The sequence below is a fragment of the Rhincodon typus genome, chromosome 4, assembly GCF_021869965.1.
Source record: "Rhincodon typus isolate 14 chromosome 4, sRhiTyp1.1, whole genome shotgun sequence".
NCBI lineage: Eukaryota > Metazoa > Chordata > Chondrichthyes > Orectolobiformes > Rhincodontidae > Rhincodon > Rhincodon typus.
In genome coordinates this window covers 43,912,490-43,929,355 of record NC_063335.1, presented here as the reverse complement: position 1 = coordinate 43,929,355, position 16,866 = coordinate 43,912,490, and the positions used below count along the sequence as shown (strand labels likewise).

Below are 16,866 nucleotides of genomic sequence, written 5' to 3'. Positions count from 1 at the left end.
CAGCTCGTCCCTGCCTCCCTAACCTGTTCTTCCTCCCACCTATCCCCCCCTCCCACCTCAAGCCGCACCTCCATCTCCTACCGACCAACCTCATCCTGCCCCCTTGACCTGTCCGTCCTCCCTGGACTGACCTGTCCCCTTCCTAACTCCCTACCTACACTCACCTTTACTGGCCCCATCCCCGCCTCTTTGATCTGTTTGTTTCCTCTCCAACTATCCTCTCCTCTATCCCTCTTCTATCCGCCTCCCACTCTCTCCCTATTTATTTCAGAACCCCCTTCCCCTCCCCCTTTTCTGATGAAGGGTCTAGGCCCAAAACGTCAGCCTCTCTGCTCCTATGATGCTGCTTGGCCTGCTGTGTTCATCCAGCCCTGCACCTTGTTGTCTCGGATTCGCCAGCATCTGCAGTTCCTACTATCTCTGAAATAAAACACTGCTGTCTTTATTTTACTACCTTGGTGTTTGCCTTTCCCTTTCCTTTGCAAATGAGATCAGGACTTCAGCATGATAGACATGCTCAACTAGGCCATTCCATCAGGCACAGTGCACTGATGCTAGCAGCATGGATCTAACAGTCAGCCATTTAATCCCTTAGTCAAAACATGAAATTATTGCTAATAAAATCCATCCTGAACTATTTACTAAAATTATAACTAATACATTCCCTAACTCCATTCATCTACCCTTAATAGCTGTGGCTAGCAAAAATCTATTGCGAAAATAAAACAAAGAACTGTGGATGCTGGAGATTTGAAACAAAAAAAGCACAGATTACTGGAGAAACCCAGCAGTTCTAACAGCATCTGTGCAGGGAAAGCCATGTTAATGTTGTGAACATTTCGAGTCCAGTGACCCTTTTTCAGAACTAATAGCAACTCAGAAGAGGTGTTATTTATTCTGAGGATCCTCTCCCCATCCCTTCCCTCCCAGAAAAACGATTGGGTCCTCATCTACCACCCACCAGCATCCACATCCAAAGGATCATAAGCCACCATTTCCACCACCTCCAGTGGGATGCTGCCACCAGATACTTGTTCCCCTTCCCTCCCTTGTTAGCATTCCACAGGGACCATTCCCTTCGGGACACCTGGTCTACTCCTTATCCATTCCCAAAACCTCCCCACAAACCCAGGACACTTTTCCATGCAATTGCAGAGGGTGCAACATTTGCCCATTTACCACCTCAATTTTCACTATCCAGGGCTCCAGACGCATTTCCAGTGAAGCAGCCATTTCCCTGCACTTCATTCAATCTAGTCTACTGTATTTGCTGAGATGAAACACTGACTGGATTTTGCAGGATATAGAATAGAATATCCTTCATTGTCATGTGTACTCAAATACAAGATTACAGTGAAAAGTTTACAAGGTTATCTCCCATAGCACCATCTTGGGTACAAAATACCTAGGTATAAGTCTTAGATGCAAAAAGAGGAATAAAGAAGAAAATAAGTTGCGTTATCTTACAGAGATTTATAGTATAAGTTAGAAATAAGACATAGTTAAAAGGATAAACATTTCAGCCATAAAAACCCAATTACAGATAAACATTACATATTTCTATGCTTGGTCAATACAAATGACCCTGAGTATCCAGTTACCTGCCACTTAAATACACCACCATGTTCCCATGCCAACATTTCTGTGTCAGGCCTGCTGCATTGCACTAGTGAGACTCGATGCAAGTCAGAGGAACAACAACAACAAAAACAGAAGTTGCTGAAAAAGCTCAGCAGGTCTTGTGGCATCTGTGAAGAAAAATCAGAGTTAAAGTTTCGGGTCCGGTGACCCTTCCTCAGAACAACACCTCATCTTCTGCTTGGGTATCTTACTCTTTTCGGGACTCGACATCGGGTTTAACAATTTTAGAACATGAGTACGTGTTCCCATGTTCATTACCTACACCCTGCTCCCCCAGCTGCTGTCATGAAACTGGCTGCTTTCAGCACAGCCAACCCATTTTTTTTTTTATTACTCAAAGTCCCCATTATCACCTATTTAGTTTCTCTTCTTCTCTGGCTTATTATCACTAATATGCTTTTTTTTTCTTTCTTTCCCTCTCTCTCTCTGATTTCTGTCTCCACCTTTCCACTCACTCCATTCCCCCCTCCCAATGTCCCCCACCCAAACCTCATTATCAGCATTGTTGCCACCTTTCCCAAACTGTTTCTAGTTATGAAAAAGGGTCATTGGACTCAAAACGTTAACCCTGTTTTCTCTCCACTGATGCTATCAGACCTCAAGTAATTTCTGTTTTTCTTCGTTAAAAATCTATAGTTCTTGGATTTAAATTGTTAATTGATCTTGTATCAACTGAATCAATGACTTCATAGTCATGCAGCCTCTTGGTAGAAATGAACAAAACAGAATTGAACTTCCCATTCCCTGTGAAGGAGAGAAGCTTAGGTCTCGCACTAATGTTTCAAACTTGTTATAACAAGGGTGTACCAACAGAAATGGAAATGAAGTTTAGGCAGGTTCATTGAGTTGCAATGGCAGACATTCAGTAAACATTTCATAACGTTCAGCTGCATTACATTCTAGTCAGAAAGAAATCCTCTCAGAGAAGAATACACCCTCTGTGGTGAACTAAAGTTCATGGTAATGTCAAATTGAAAAAAATATATACAATTCTGCAAAGAATGGTGTGAAGTCAAAGTTGGAAAGAAGATAAAGCCAGCAAAGCACGACAAAGAAGTATTTTATTAAATTGGAGAAGGTTCAGAAATGATTTTCCAGGATGTTGCCAGTATTGGAGGCTTTGAATTAAAAGGAGAGTCTGCTTAGGCTAGGACTTTTTCACTGGAACGTAGGAGGTTGAGAGGTAACCTTAGAGGTTTATAAAGTCATGAGGGGTATAGACAAGGTGAATAGCAAATACCTTTTCCCAAGGGTGGGAAAGTTCAATACTAGGGGGCATATTTTTAAGATGCGAGGAGAAATATTTAAAGGTACCTGAAGGGCAGTTTTTTCACAGAGTGATTCGTATGTGGAATGAACTGCCAGAGGAAGTGGTAGATGCAGGTACAGTTATAACATTTAAAAGACATTTGGACAAGTACATGAATAGGAAAGGTTTGGAGGGATTTGGGCCAAATGCAGGCAAATGGGACTATAAACTGCTTTCTTGTAGAAGAGATTTCCACACTTGTATCACATTTTGCATGAAGTGTTTTCTAATTTCTGTCTTGAATTGGTGCGCCATATCACTCTGCAATTAAATCTTATGCTTTTCTGTTTCAAAGAGAACTGGTTCAATTGTTTGTGAATATTTGCAAACTCAAACTGACTACATTGTATTTGTTTTAATCTTTTGTTTAATTCTAAACTATCAATCTAGTGTGACAGACAAAGCATTGCTGGCACTTCAACAGGATGTCCCTGCAGACCTACAAGACCTGGATTCTTTGGATTCCATGGTCCAAATGTAAGATTCTTTCACCTTTTTCAAGAAAATTTCCAGGGAGTAACTTTATGCTTTTTTTAATCAGAGGTTTGCATGTATTTAAAGGTACTGATGTAAACATCATTTTTACAGGGCTATCCAGGTGACAAAGGCAGATCTGGATTTCCTGGATCTCGGGGTAGAAAGGTACGTAAGGTCACTTTGGGAAGGCCTACACTAGTTTTTGTGCTTGGACTGGACATCCACTTAAGCATTTGTCTTAAAAACAGAACTGGTCTATCTAAGTGTATCACCAATGCCCACTTGCTTGAAAAGCTTGGTGCTCTTTCAACTGGGGTAATAAATAGTTTCACTTACCAAGGGTTGAATTAAATCTGCATTATTTTGTGCTTCAAAATATACTCTTTATGCTGTTAGATTACTAGATTAGCATAGGTGTCATCAAAGCCTAGGGTCTGGTGTTCGGATGTGGCCCAATGTGATAGTACAAATCACTATTCTATCATTTCTCACACAGTAAACCTTGAATTGTCATGGAAATTTGCTGGAAACCGAAGGACAAATTGTGGTAATTGCTGAGAGAACAAGTGTTGAACAAATAATGAGGGTAATCAGCTGTCCCATACTTTCTGGATTGTCCTGTAATTTGGTATAATTTTGTTGTTTTACCTCCATCCCGTACTTCATATCCCTAGGATGTCTTTTATTAATCTGTGTATTCCCAGTGATATTAAGCTCTGCCACATTGATGGTCTCATTAATTCCTCCGTGATAGCTTCTATGAAAACACCATCTGGATTCTCCTTTCAGACAAGGATAATCAAAAGTAATTTTGAAAACATTCAGAATATAATGAATGTTAAAAGTAAGTCCCTCTTTTAAGAAGCCCTCAGGTGGGATATTATTCTGAAAGTGTATGCAGGGATGGTAAATGGGCTGTTTGCTGCATGGTTGGAGGGGTGCAGTGTTCGTGGTGGTTGTAGTAGTCAGAAATAATCCTTTCAAATTTTTTTTCTACCAGTTGTACAAACCTGCAGCTGTACATGTTTCCAATAAATGTTAAAATTCAGTGTTTTGTGTGTGTTATAGGGTTATCGAGGTTTTAAAGGGGCCCAGGGAAGACGAGGCGATCCAGGACCAAGGGTAAACATTAATTGTAATATGTGATAAGTTCATTTCATGTCCTACATGTATGAATTTATGCTTTATATCTCGAGATTGATTGATTGATTTTTTTTTTTTTTTTTTTTTTTTGCATTCTTTGTCTTTAATGGGTAACCTGGATGAATTTATACTTTTAGTGAATGTTGAATATTATCCTAATAAAAGCAAAATTCTCTTAACATCCATAGTTCTTTTTTGAAGAAGGTATATTTGTAGCCCATTGAATAAGTGATCTGTTGTGCTGTTGAAGCCATAAAACCAGAAATAATCCAGACTTGACTACTGTTTAAGTTGATCTTGCAAGTCTGTGACATGGTGTTTTGGAGACCTTGGACCTCGGAGGAAATGACCGCAAATGGATTTTTCACTGTTATTGAAAGACCAACCTGGTCCCACTGTCTGTTGCTGTAGAGATGTTCACAGGTGGATATCAAACTGTGACTGTATTGGACTTTATTGGAACAGTCTCACAGATTTGGCAAATAAAATCTGAAAGTAATAATGGACTATGATGATTATTAAATAATGTACAATATCAATATCAAATGTTATGCATGAATTGTTCAATAGCAAGTTTCTACCTGCTGCAGACAAATTCTGAATAGAGACATTTGTTAGTGGAACTTTGAGTGATGCAAAAATGCATTTTAATCAGTGCATACACTCTGATACGTGCAGGACGTGAAGTGTACTTATCATTTGCAACCATTTTGCTTTTATTAGGATAATTCTTAATATGCATGGTGGATTGATCAGTTACTTAGTTCTGCCTATCAATAAGTTAATATTGATAGTGAAGATTATAGTTTCTAATATTAAATCAAAGAAATTGTAAACTTCAAAAGAAAAAGGAGAAATTTCAATAGTAAGAGAGGAAGTAAACATAACCCAGAAAATGACCTTGGTCACTTATGATTAACTTACGTATTTACAGGTTAAAAGGATAAACATCTTCTTTGGTGAAAATGTGGTTCTGAGATATGACTTTTGTTTACACTTTGGTTCTATGATTTTGTCTTTTAGGGTGAAAAAGGTGAAGAGGGTTCTCATGGAGATCCAGGTTACTCAGGAGCTATGGTACCACGAATCCCTTTATTTAAAAAAAGTGATAAAAATATTGAAGGAAGTTTTCCTTATTGTGTAAACTTGTAAAGTTAAACTGTTTTTGCATTATAGGGTGTTCCTGGACCCCCTGGAGAGAAAGGTGTGCTTGGTGCAAAAGGGAAAAAGGTACTGAGAAAATATCTTTCACGAGAAAGACTTTAGGATATGCATGCCAACTTATTCAAGACTTTGGCTAAGCATAACTGAATGACCTTTGGTGCAGTATTGGAAAATGAGTTCTCACTAGATTCAAAGTAGCCAATATTGTTTTCAATGAAATTCATCCCTGCCTTTCCTTCCAATCCCCCACCCTGTTATCCTCTCCTCACAGTACCCAACCAGAGAAATCCCCAACCCCTACAAGTCACTGACCAGAATACCGGGCCCTCTGTGATCAGGGCTACTTATCCACCAGCAGCCACAGCCGCCTCCTCCTGTGCTAAATGCCCCACAAACATCAAACTATGGGGGAGGACATGAGATTCTCACCAGTGACAGAGCCTCCCACCACCAATTCTCTTGTTATTTGATCGTTCCTGTCTTCCACCCTACCACAGAAGCTTCCTTTTGTCCTTTATTTCATTTGCTTAAAATTTCTCACTTTAATATAGTAAGATGCGCCAAGTACTTTACAATTTTTTTTAAAAACACACTCCAGCCTTTTAGGTGCACAGCTTTATCAATTATTTTGTTCACTTCAGAAGCATAGAAATATTTACAGCATTGAAGAAGGTCATTCAGCCCATTGTGCCTGTATCAGCTGCAAACTTCCTCGTTCCACATTCCAGCTGTCTGTTTGTAACTCTGCAGTTACAGCCTTTCAAGTACACATCCAAGTATGTAATGATGATTTCTCCATTACCTCCATTTCAGGTTGTGAATTTTGGATGCACAACACCCTCTGGGTAAACAATTTTTCAACTCCCCTCTAATTGTTCTGGCAATTACTTTAAATCTATGTCCTTTGGTTATTGACCTCTGGTCTACTGAAACCACACATAAATTTTACACCTCAGTTAGATCTCCCCTCAGCCTTCTCTGTTCCAAGAAAATAACCCCAACCTCTCCAACCTTTACTCATCATGAAACCTACTTTCCTGACCATATACTTGTAAGTCTTCTCAGGAACTATCTCTGATTTGTTTGGGCAGGACACAGCACTCTAGCAATGGCAAAAACTGATACTTTAAACAAATAGATGTTGGAGTTGTGGAATGAAAACTGAAATTCCCTTGACCAACTCTTTTGTCATTTGATCTTTCCTGTCTTCCACCCTATCAAATGTTTATTTCCTTTTGTTTTTTCACGCCACCCTTCTCCTTTCACTTGCTTAATACCTATAGCACTTCTTATGTTTTCAAATTTTTGATGAAAGGTATTGACTTAAACTGCTAACATTTTCTTTTGCCACAGAATATGTCTGACCTGACCTTTTCTATTAGTGTTATGTACAATTCTAGCTTAAACTTTCCATTTTTATATTCTGTACCTTGGCTAATAAAGGAGTGTATCACATATATTTTCTTAACCACCTGGCTTGCTATCTTCCAGATTTCATAGAATTCCCTACAGTGGGGAAACAGGCCATTTGGCCCATCTAGCCCACACAGACCCTCCCAAACAGCATCCCAACTGGACCCACCCCATTCCTGTGACATTGCATTTCCTGTGGCCAATCAATCTAACCTGCACATCTCTGGACTGTGGCAGGACACCAGAGCACCGAGAGGGAACCCACGCAGACACGGGGAGAATGTGCAAACTCCACACACATTGTTGCCCAAAGGTGGAATTGAATCCAGGTCCCCAGCACTGTGAGGCAGCAGTGCTGACCACTGTGCCACCCTGGCAGTAGACAAACACTCTAAGATTTCTGTATTTCCCAATACTTCTCAGTGCTCATTTGTCACTTTTACACTGGCCTGACAAGTTAATTGATATCTTCCAGCATCCAGAGCTTTCTTCCTCATTATCAGCCACCCAGCCAAGTTTTATATCATCTGTGTTCTTCTTAAATATACCCCCTACATTCAAGTGGTTTGCTTAGTTGGCTGGATGGCTGGTTTGATATAAAGTGATGTCAACAGTGTGGGTTCAATTTCTGCACTGGCTGATGTAACTATGAAGAACTGTCCTTTTCAATCTCTCCCCTCGCCTGAGGCATCGTGAACCTTAGGTTAAACCACCACCAGTCATATCTCTTCTCTAATGAGAGACTAGGTTTGATAGGAATATAGTAATTTTACTCACTCTATTATCTAGAAGCAGGTATGTTCATTTATTTCAAGAATAAATGAATAATTAAGTACTGTAAGTTTTTTGAGAATATTTTAAATTTGGACGGTAAAATTTGTGGGTGAGATGCTCATTGTGAAACTACTTGACATTTTCCCTCTGTGACGTATGATAAGGAGAACTGGTCCAACTCTGCATTTTAAGATTTGGCAATCGGTTGAAAATGATCTTCAATGCTCTGTTGATCTTTGGACAAGTTTGTTTTGTGAAAATGTGTTCTAGCCTCTGCATTGACAGCATAAAGGTGGTATCACATAGTGAGATGATTCTTTCACTGACTGCACATTGTAGGGTGCTGCTGGATATTCAGGGCCACAAGGGGAACCAGGACCCAAGGGTGAAATGGTAAGTGCCTCAATGTTCATTATTGTCAATTTTGATCAGTTCTTATTAACATCAATTTATGGTTATAGAATGAGAACAGCAATATTTAATAAACAGGACACTGATTTTAAAAATGTATTTTAAGGGAGATACTGGAGAACCTGGTGAAGAAGGCAGTGCTGGGTCCCCTGGAGAGGTGGTGAGTACTGTTCCAAAGGACAATCAGTTCCACATAAATAAATACTTGATCCAGGAATTCGTTGTATCCATTCAAATCACAATTTGTTACATTGTTTGACAGATACTGGAATTAATTTCTAATTTAGTTGTATTTATTGTTTGCAAAAGGGTTCTCCAGGAAACCCAGGACCCTCAGGGCCCCCCGGTATCAAGGGATTAAAGGTGATTTCCAAGAAATTCTTGTCTTTTGTTTTTGAACTGAAACAGAAGGTAAACTATATAGAGAAATTAGATCTAGAAATAAAGTAAGCCAAGTGGGTAGAACGTGATCACAAAAATATGAATATATAAAAAATAGAAACTATATAAATAAAATATCTTTGCAATAGATGCTAGAAAGCAAAATGTACTTTTTGCTAGGTAAGATAGTGGAACCAACGTCATTAGGAATGTTTAACATGTTGCTGCATATGTGGACGTTTAGGGAATTTGGATAGCATGACAGTCGGGATACTATGAGGATGAATTGGTACATCATTGGATATGTTAGAGTTAGATTGCTAAGTAACTGGGAACAATGAAAATCAGGGATGCTATGTGGTTAGATATGGTAAATGTTAATTATGGTGAATATGGTAAACAACATAAATGGAAAAATGAAAGTTAATGTAGTTTATTGCTAGATAGTATGTGAATTATGATATTAAAAAGCAGGATGCTGTGTGAGTTAAAATGCTGTGCAATTGGACAGCATGAGAGTTAGAAAAGTTTTTGTTGGATAGACTGAGAGTTTGTGCCCTACAAGGAGTGAGTTCAATGTTCCAAATGACTTTTGTCCTTGACTTTTCTCTATTTCCTATTTCTCTGAATTATTAACATGATTTTGTATCTCTAAATGTAACAGGGATTCCCTGGTGATCCTGGATTCTCAGGAGATATTGGGGAACCAGGAGATATGGTAAACTCTTGCAGTTCCGCACTTTATATTTGCGTGTAAATTTACTCAAGTATGTGAATTGTTACAAGATTATCAGAGACTCACACGTTATTAGTGGTCAATCAGTTTCTTTGTTGCAATTGTACTTCTTTAAACATAGTTATTCTTTTACCAAAGCCTTTATCAGATTCAGAACTTCTCACTCTGGAAAAAGTCACTTAAAACTGTCCATGTGTAAAAATAGCATATAATTACAAATTTTGTTAAGAGTTTGACCTTATGACTGTTTATAGCTGTAAAATAGCTAATCGAGGTGTGTTTATTCCTGAGGTGAAAATGCAGTTTTTCATTTGTGAGGCTCAATATTATTCAAGGAACAAACACCCCTAGCTGCAGAGATAGAAGGAACTGCAGATGCTGGAGAATCTGAGATAACAAGGTGTAGAGCTGGATGAACACAGCAGGCCAAGCAGAATCAGAGGAGCAGGAAGACTGATGTTTCGGGCCTAGACCCTTCTTCAGAAATGGGGGAGGGGAAGGGGGTTCTGAAATAAATAGGGAGAGAGGGGGAGGCAGATAGAAGATGGATAGAGGAGAAGATAGGTGGAGAGGAGACAGACAGGTCAAAGAGGTGGGGATGGAGCCAGTAAAAGTGAGTGTAGGTAGGGAGGAGATGGGTCAGTCCAGGGAGGATGGACAGGTCAAGGGAGCAGGATGAGGTTAGTAGGTAGGAGATGGGGGTGGGGCTTGAGGTGGGAGGAGGGGACAGGTAGGAGGAAGGACAGATTTGGGAGGTGGGGACGAGCTGGGCTGGTTTTGGGATGCGGTAGGGGGTGGGGAGATTTTGAAGCTTGTGAAGTCCACATTGATACCATTGGGCTGCAGGGTTCCCAAGCGGAATATGAGTTGCTGTTCCTACAACCTTCGGGTAGCATCATTGTGGCACTGCAGGAGGCCAAGGATGGACATGTCATCTGAGGAATGGGAGGGGGAGTTGAAATGGTTCGCAACTGGGAGGTGCAATTGTTTAGTGCGAACCGAGCGTAGGTGTTCTGCAAAGCGGTCCCCCAGCCTCCGCTTGGTTTCCCCGATATAGAGGAGGCCACAACGGGAACAGCGGATGCAGTATACCACATCAGCAGATGTGCAGGTGAAGATCTGCTTGATGTGGAAAGTCTTCTCGGGGCCTGGGATGGGGGTGAGGGGGGAGGTGTAGGGGCAGGTGTAGCACTTCCTGCAGTTGGAGGGAAAAGTGCCGGGTGTGGTGGAGCTGGAGGGGAGTGTGGAGCGGACAAGGGAGTCACGGAGAGAGTCACGGAAAGCAAATAAGGGTGGGGAGGGAAAAATGTCTTTAGTGGTGGGGTCGGATTGCAGATGGCGGATGTGTCGGAGGATGATGTGTTGGATCCGGAGGTTGGTGGGGTGGTACGTGAGGACAAGGGGGATTCTGTTTTGGTTGTTATTGCAGGGAGGCGGTGTGAGGGATGAGTTTCGGGAAATGCGGCAGACACGGTCGAGGGCGTTCTTGACCACTGAGGGGGGGAAGTTGCGGTCCTTGAAAAACGAGGACATCTGAGATGTACGGGAATGGAATGTCTCATCCTGGGAGCAGATGCGGCCGAGGCAAAGGAATTGGGAATAGGGGATGGCATTTTTGCAGGAAGTGGGTGGGAGGAGGTGTATTCTAGGTAGCTGTGGGAGTCGGTGGGCTTGAAATGGATATCGGTTTCTAGGTGGTTGCCAGAGATGGAGACACAGAGGTCCAGGAAGGAGAGAGAGGTATTAGAGATGGTCCAGGTGAACTTAAGGTTGGGGTGGAAGGTGTTGGTGAAGTGGATGAACTGTTCGAGCTCCTCGTGGGAGCACGAGGCGGCGCCGAAACAGTCATCGATGTAACGGAGGAAGAGGTGGGGTTTAGGGCCAGTGTAGGTACAGAAGAGGGATTGTTCCACGTAACCTGCAAAGAGGCAGGCATGGCTTGGGCCCATGCGGGTACCCATGACCACCCCCTTTGTCTGTAGGAAGTAGGAGGAATTGAAAGAGAAGTTGTTGAGGGTGAGGACGAGTTCGGCTAAGCGGATGAGAGTGTCAGTGGATGGGGACTGGTCGGGCCTGCGGGACAGGAAGAAGCGGTGGACCTTTAGGCCATCTGTATGGGGAATGCAGGTGTATAGGGACTGGACGTCCATGGTAAAGATGAGGTGTTGGGGACCAGGGAATTGGAAGTTCTGGAGGAGGTGGAGTGTGTGGGTAGTGTAACGGACATAAGTAGGGAGTTTCTGGACCAAGGGGGAGAAAATGGAGTCGAGACAGGTGGAGATAAGTTCAGTGGGGCAGGAGCAGGCAGAGACAATGCGTCGACCAAGGCAGTCAAGTTTGTGGATTTTGGGAAGGAGATAGAAGCTGGCGGTGTGGGGTTGGGGAACGATGAGGTTGGAGGCTGTGGGTGGGAGGTCACCTGAGGTGATTAGGTTGTGGATGGTTTGGGAGATGATGGTTTGGTGGTCGGGGGTGGGGTCATGATCAAGGAGGAGGTGTCAGAGAGTTGGCGCCTGGCCTCGGCGATGTAGAGGTCAGTGTGCCATACTACAACTGCGTCTCCCTTGTCTGCGGGTTTTATGGTGAGGTTGGGAATTGGAGCGGAGGGCTGCACATTCTGCGGGGGAGAGGTTGGAGTGGGTGAGAGGAGTGGAGAGGTTGAGGCGATTGATGTCTCAACGGCAGTTGGAGATGAAGAGGTCGAGGGAAGGTAGGAGGCCTTGGGGTGGTGTCCAGGAGGAGGGGGTGTGTTGGAGGTGGGAGAAGGGGTCAGTAGAGGGAGGGTTAGGCTCACGTTTGAAGAAGTGAGCGCAGAGGCGGAGGCGGCGGAAAAACCGCTCAATGTCTAAGCGTGACCGGTATTTGTTGATGTTTGGGTGGAGGGGGACAAAGGTGAGCCCTTTACTGAAGACTGACCGTTCGTCCTCAGTAAAGGGGAGGTCTGAGGGGATGGTGAAGACCCGGCAGGGCTGGGTGCTGCTGTCTCCTCTGGAGCTGCTGGCTGTGGAAGCGGTGGGCAGAGCGACATCGGCGTCGGTGGTGGGTGGAGCGGGGTAGGCCACGGCAGCAGTGGTGATCGTAGGTGCGTCCTCAGTGTCTATGGTGTTGGCCTCAGAAATGGAGGCGATGGCATCAGCAGCGGTGTCGATGGCGTTCGCTGTCCCAGAAGTGGTGTACCCGGCGGCGGAGGATGTGACATCATCTGTGGGTGCTCCGACAGTGGCCACATGGCCAATGGCAGCGGGCACATTGTGGGGAAGGTCCTGGGTTGGGTTGGGGATTTGGGAGGTGGAGGAAGCCCGTTTTGGGTGGTAGGCACCAGTAAGTTTACTGTACTTACGGTTTTTAGTGTCCAATAAAGCTGAGTAGAATTGGGAGTTCAAGTTGTGGATCCTACGAAGAATAAAAAACAGGTGAGGTCCTTTGCAGGTCTGGGAGAGGGAGGCTTTGAGCTGGGGTAGTCTTGATTGTGGTGCCAGGAGATGTTGGCGCATTGCTATGAGTGTGTGTTTCAGGAGTCGTAGGGAGTGTAACGCTTCTGAAGGATTTCAATGTTCTGAATGTAGACATTGTCACGGTTGGTGCCAAATTGGGAAGGCCTGAATGTGGACTGTAATCCATTGGGGATGATCTGGTTCTGTAGGCAGGTACTAAGAAATGTGATGTGGCTGCAGTACCTGCTTTGCTTCAGGACATGGTCGAGCAGTTTCAAGGCCGAAGAGATTACAAGAGAGTTGCAGTGGGAGAGAGATCCACTGAGGTTTTTCCAGAGGGAGGAGGGTAACTTCTTCAGGGTAGGCATCCTTAGAAGAGGCTTCGCAGTGGGGTTAAAATTGTTTGAGATAGTAGGAACTGCAGATGCTGGAGAATCTGGGAAAACAAGGTGTAGAGCTGGATGAACACAGCAGGCCAAGCAGCATCAGAGGAGCAGGAAGGCTGACGTTTTGGGCCTAGACCCTTCAGAAATGGGGGCGGGGAAGGGGGTTCTGAAATAAATAGGGAGAGAGGGGGATCAGAAATGGGGGAGGGGAAGGGGGTTCTTGTTTCTAGGCCAGAAATGTCAGCCTTCCTGCTCCTCTGCTGCTTGGCCTGCTGCGTTCATCCAGCTCTACACCTTGTTACCCCTAGCTACAACTCATTCAGTTCTTTTAATGTGTTCTGATGAAAGGGTGAGCTATACAAAACAATACAAAATGAAAATAATTTTCCTGTAAGAAAATATGTATACGCTTGCTCTGTGAGCAGCTCAGCAAAGTTTCACTCAGTTGATTCCTGAGATACAAGGGATGACTTATGAGGAAAGGTTGAGCAGCTTAGATCTATACTCATTTGGTTTTAGAAGAATGAGCAGTGGACTCATTCAAACAATGTTGAGAGGATGTTTCTTCTTTTGGGGGAATCTGGATTCAGGAGACATAGTTTAAAAACAATTTACGATGAAGATGAGAAGGGATTTCATTTCCGAGATTGTTAGTTTATTTGAATTTTTCTCTGCAGAGGACAGTGGAAGCTGTGTCATTGATTATATTTAAGGCTGTCAGGAAAGGAAATGGCATTAAAGACAATAATCAGGTCAGCCCTAATCTTAGATGAAAGGCAGAATAGGCTCAAGAGGCTGAATGAGCAAATCCAGCTTCTGTTCCTTATGATTTCATTATGATTTCCTTGCTACCATAAACTTAACTGGCCCAAAGATCTTCTTACTAACTCTTAACAACTTACCTCTCACCTTCCACTTCATTCTGCTGATCTTCCTGCTTGGCACTGCTTGCTTGCTGCCTCTCCCGATCCTCCCACCCACTGCCTCACCTGACCCACCGGCTCACCACTTCCCTGACCCTCTTGCTTGCCTCTTACTGACCCTCCACCCTCTTTCCACCTTATCCCTTTTGCGCCCTCCCTCTCGGTGTTTCCGTCCTGAGCCCTCAGTCAAAGTGAGGACTCAGGAGAGAAGTGGCGAGCAAGAAGCGGCGAGGGAAGGGTGGAGCAAGAGAGAAGCAGCAAGTGGGAGAATTGGGGGAAGGGAAGTGGCAAACCAGAAAGTTGAGGGAAGGAAGGGATAAGCAAGAAGGATGGGGGAGGAAATAAGGGACCTGCAAAGTGAAGATTCAAGCATAGAAACTGTGCTAAAAGAAAAATGGAGGCCATGCTTTTTTGGGGAACTTCCCTAATTTACCAAAATTATGCCAAAGTGTGTTATTAAACATGCTTTAACCAGAGGATAACTGTATTTGACTGAAATCCACCGGTTATTCTTTCAGCATCTGATGTTGAAGAAAACAGTTTCCTAACTACCAATCCTGATGGAGTCCTTTTTTTAGGATTCAAGTTCATGAGTAACATTATAACTGCTCCCCCTAAAGTCTGTGTTTGTGCAGTAGCAAGTCCACTGGAGTTCACGTGTTTAGAAACAGTTATAGCGAAAGTTATAGACTGTTATCATCATCTTCATCAACAGAATCAATACTGATGTATTCTTCTAATTCACTTGACTGCTTTTGCGAAGCATTTTCATTCAAATCAAATGAATCCTTATTTTTAGCACAGAAAATAACTGTTAGTATTAAATTACTTTGATGTTAAATAATTGTCCCTGATATTTTGCCACATTTGACTAATTCCACAATCTCATCCAAATTTCACATGCCATCTTTATCCCATTCTTGCCATCCTCATGCCTCCCATCATTACCCAACCATATCTGTTGGAATCAATCCCTTTAGTCAGAGTAACTTAATTTATTGGGGTCCCTTTACCTTCTGCTGTTTTGTTCTCCATCAGTCCCTCCCCTGTTCCACCTCATCAGCGCCCTTACCATTGCTAATGGTTGGCATCTACATAAAGCCACTGCCTTCACCATGTGGATTTCTGTGTGCAGCAGGTACTGCCCTCCAAATAAACACACTAAGAGCCACACACCTAAAACTGACCAATTAAAACAGTCTACAGATAAAAAAAACCTTAGTTGTTATGATTGTAAATTGTGTTTTCTTTTTAATTTATTTTCATTGGCAAAATCTATTAAGTAGTTATTGACCAAACTTGTTTTAACTATCTCAATCATAATGAGCAGAGGAGGAAAGCAAATTCAGTGAAATGACTTAGAATGATAGGGCAATATGATATGCTTTTGAAAATAAAAAGCCTTGAATCAAAGAGGAAATTAGGCTAAATAACTTCTTGCAGTTTACTAGAGAACATTTGCGGGGATATGAAGGAACAGCAGGTGTGTGGAACTAATTAAAAAACAAAAGAACTGCGGGTGCCAGGAATCAGAAACAAAAACAGAAATTGCTCAGCAGGCCTGGCAGCATCTTTGGAGAGAAATCAGAGTTTACGTTTCGGGTCCAGTGTCCCTTCCTCAGAAGTCTGAACACTGACAGTCAGAGGAAGGGTCACTGGACCCAAAACGTTAACTCTGATTTCTTTCCAAAGATGCTGCCAGACCTGCTGAACTTTTCCAGCAATTTCTGTTTTTGTTGTACTAATTAGATGGCTCTGGCAATGAGCCAAGACTGCAATGACGGACAGAATGTCTTGTGCTGCATGATTCCATAATGGTATGAATAATTTGCTCAGTCTGTGTAGTCCTTCTAAACAGCATTTACGTTTTGCTAAAAGCATAAATTGAGGACAAGATAGTAGAATAAATATTAGTTCAATTGCATGGATTATTTGAAACAGTATCAGAAACAATACTAGGGGTTAGTTATATGTAAACTTTTCACCTGCATGTACATATATTTTGTTATGATCCCCAATGAAACCTTTCTCTTATGAAAAGAGATATGAATTTTTTAGCACCTCACGTAAAAAATCACACAAGTTGTCACATATTAAGACTTCAATTGTAACAAACAAACTAAAATGAACATAGACTCAACATTAATAGATAACTAACATACCAAACTACAGAAAACTACTTAGCTAAGCAAATCAGACCTCATTTGTATGTTACACCATGCTGTCAGTAAACAAAGTCCCACAATCCTCCCAGATTGTCAAAATGCTGTCTGCTGTCTGCTACTTGAAGGCAAGCCTTTCAGTTAATCATCCGAGTGTATGAGCTGACTTTCAACCACAAGCACCATCTCTTTGAACAAAACAAAAGATCCCCCTCAGCATCCTAGACAACAAGGTGCAGGGCTGGATGAACACAGCAGGCCAAGCAGCATCATAGGAGCAGAGAGGCTGACGTTTCGGGCCTAGACCCTTCATCAGAAAAGGGGGAGGGGAAGGGGGTTTTGAAATAAATAGGGAGAGAGTGGGAGGCGGATAGAAGAGGGATAGAGGAGAGGATAGGTGGAGAGGAAACAAACAGGTCGAAGAGGCGGGGATGGGGCCAGGAAAGGTGAGTGTAGGTAGGGAGTTAGGAAGGGGATAGGTCAGTCCAGGGAGGACGGACAGGTCAAGGGGG

At 42.8% G+C, this 16,866-nt stretch overlaps 1 protein-coding gene across 6 annotated transcripts in view; it reads left to right on the top strand.

Moving 5' to 3' along the window:
* The window catches only part of LOC109933206 (collagen alpha-1(IX) chain-like), a 71,580-nt gene that overhangs the window by 24,008 nt on the left and 30,706 nt on the right, over positions 1 to 16,866 (top strand). For all 6 annotated transcript variants that reach the window (XM_048596259.1, XM_048596260.1, XM_048596264.1 and 3 more), the window contains 9 exons: positions 3,341 to 3,427; positions 3,539 to 3,592; positions 4,496 to 4,549; positions 5,594 to 5,647; positions 5,747 to 5,800; positions 8,261 to 8,314; positions 8,439 to 8,492; positions 8,642 to 8,695; positions 9,378 to 9,431. In XM_048596259.1, coding sequence (XP_048452216.1) covers positions 3,341 to 3,427; positions 3,539 to 3,592; positions 4,496 to 4,549; positions 5,594 to 5,647; positions 5,747 to 5,800; positions 8,261 to 8,314; positions 8,439 to 8,492; positions 8,642 to 8,695; positions 9,378 to 9,431 — 519 coding nt within the window. The remainder of the gene's footprint in view (positions 1 to 3,340; positions 3,428 to 3,538; positions 3,593 to 4,495; positions 4,550 to 5,593; positions 5,648 to 5,746; positions 5,801 to 8,260; positions 8,315 to 8,438; positions 8,493 to 8,641; positions 8,696 to 9,377; positions 9,432 to 16,866) is intronic.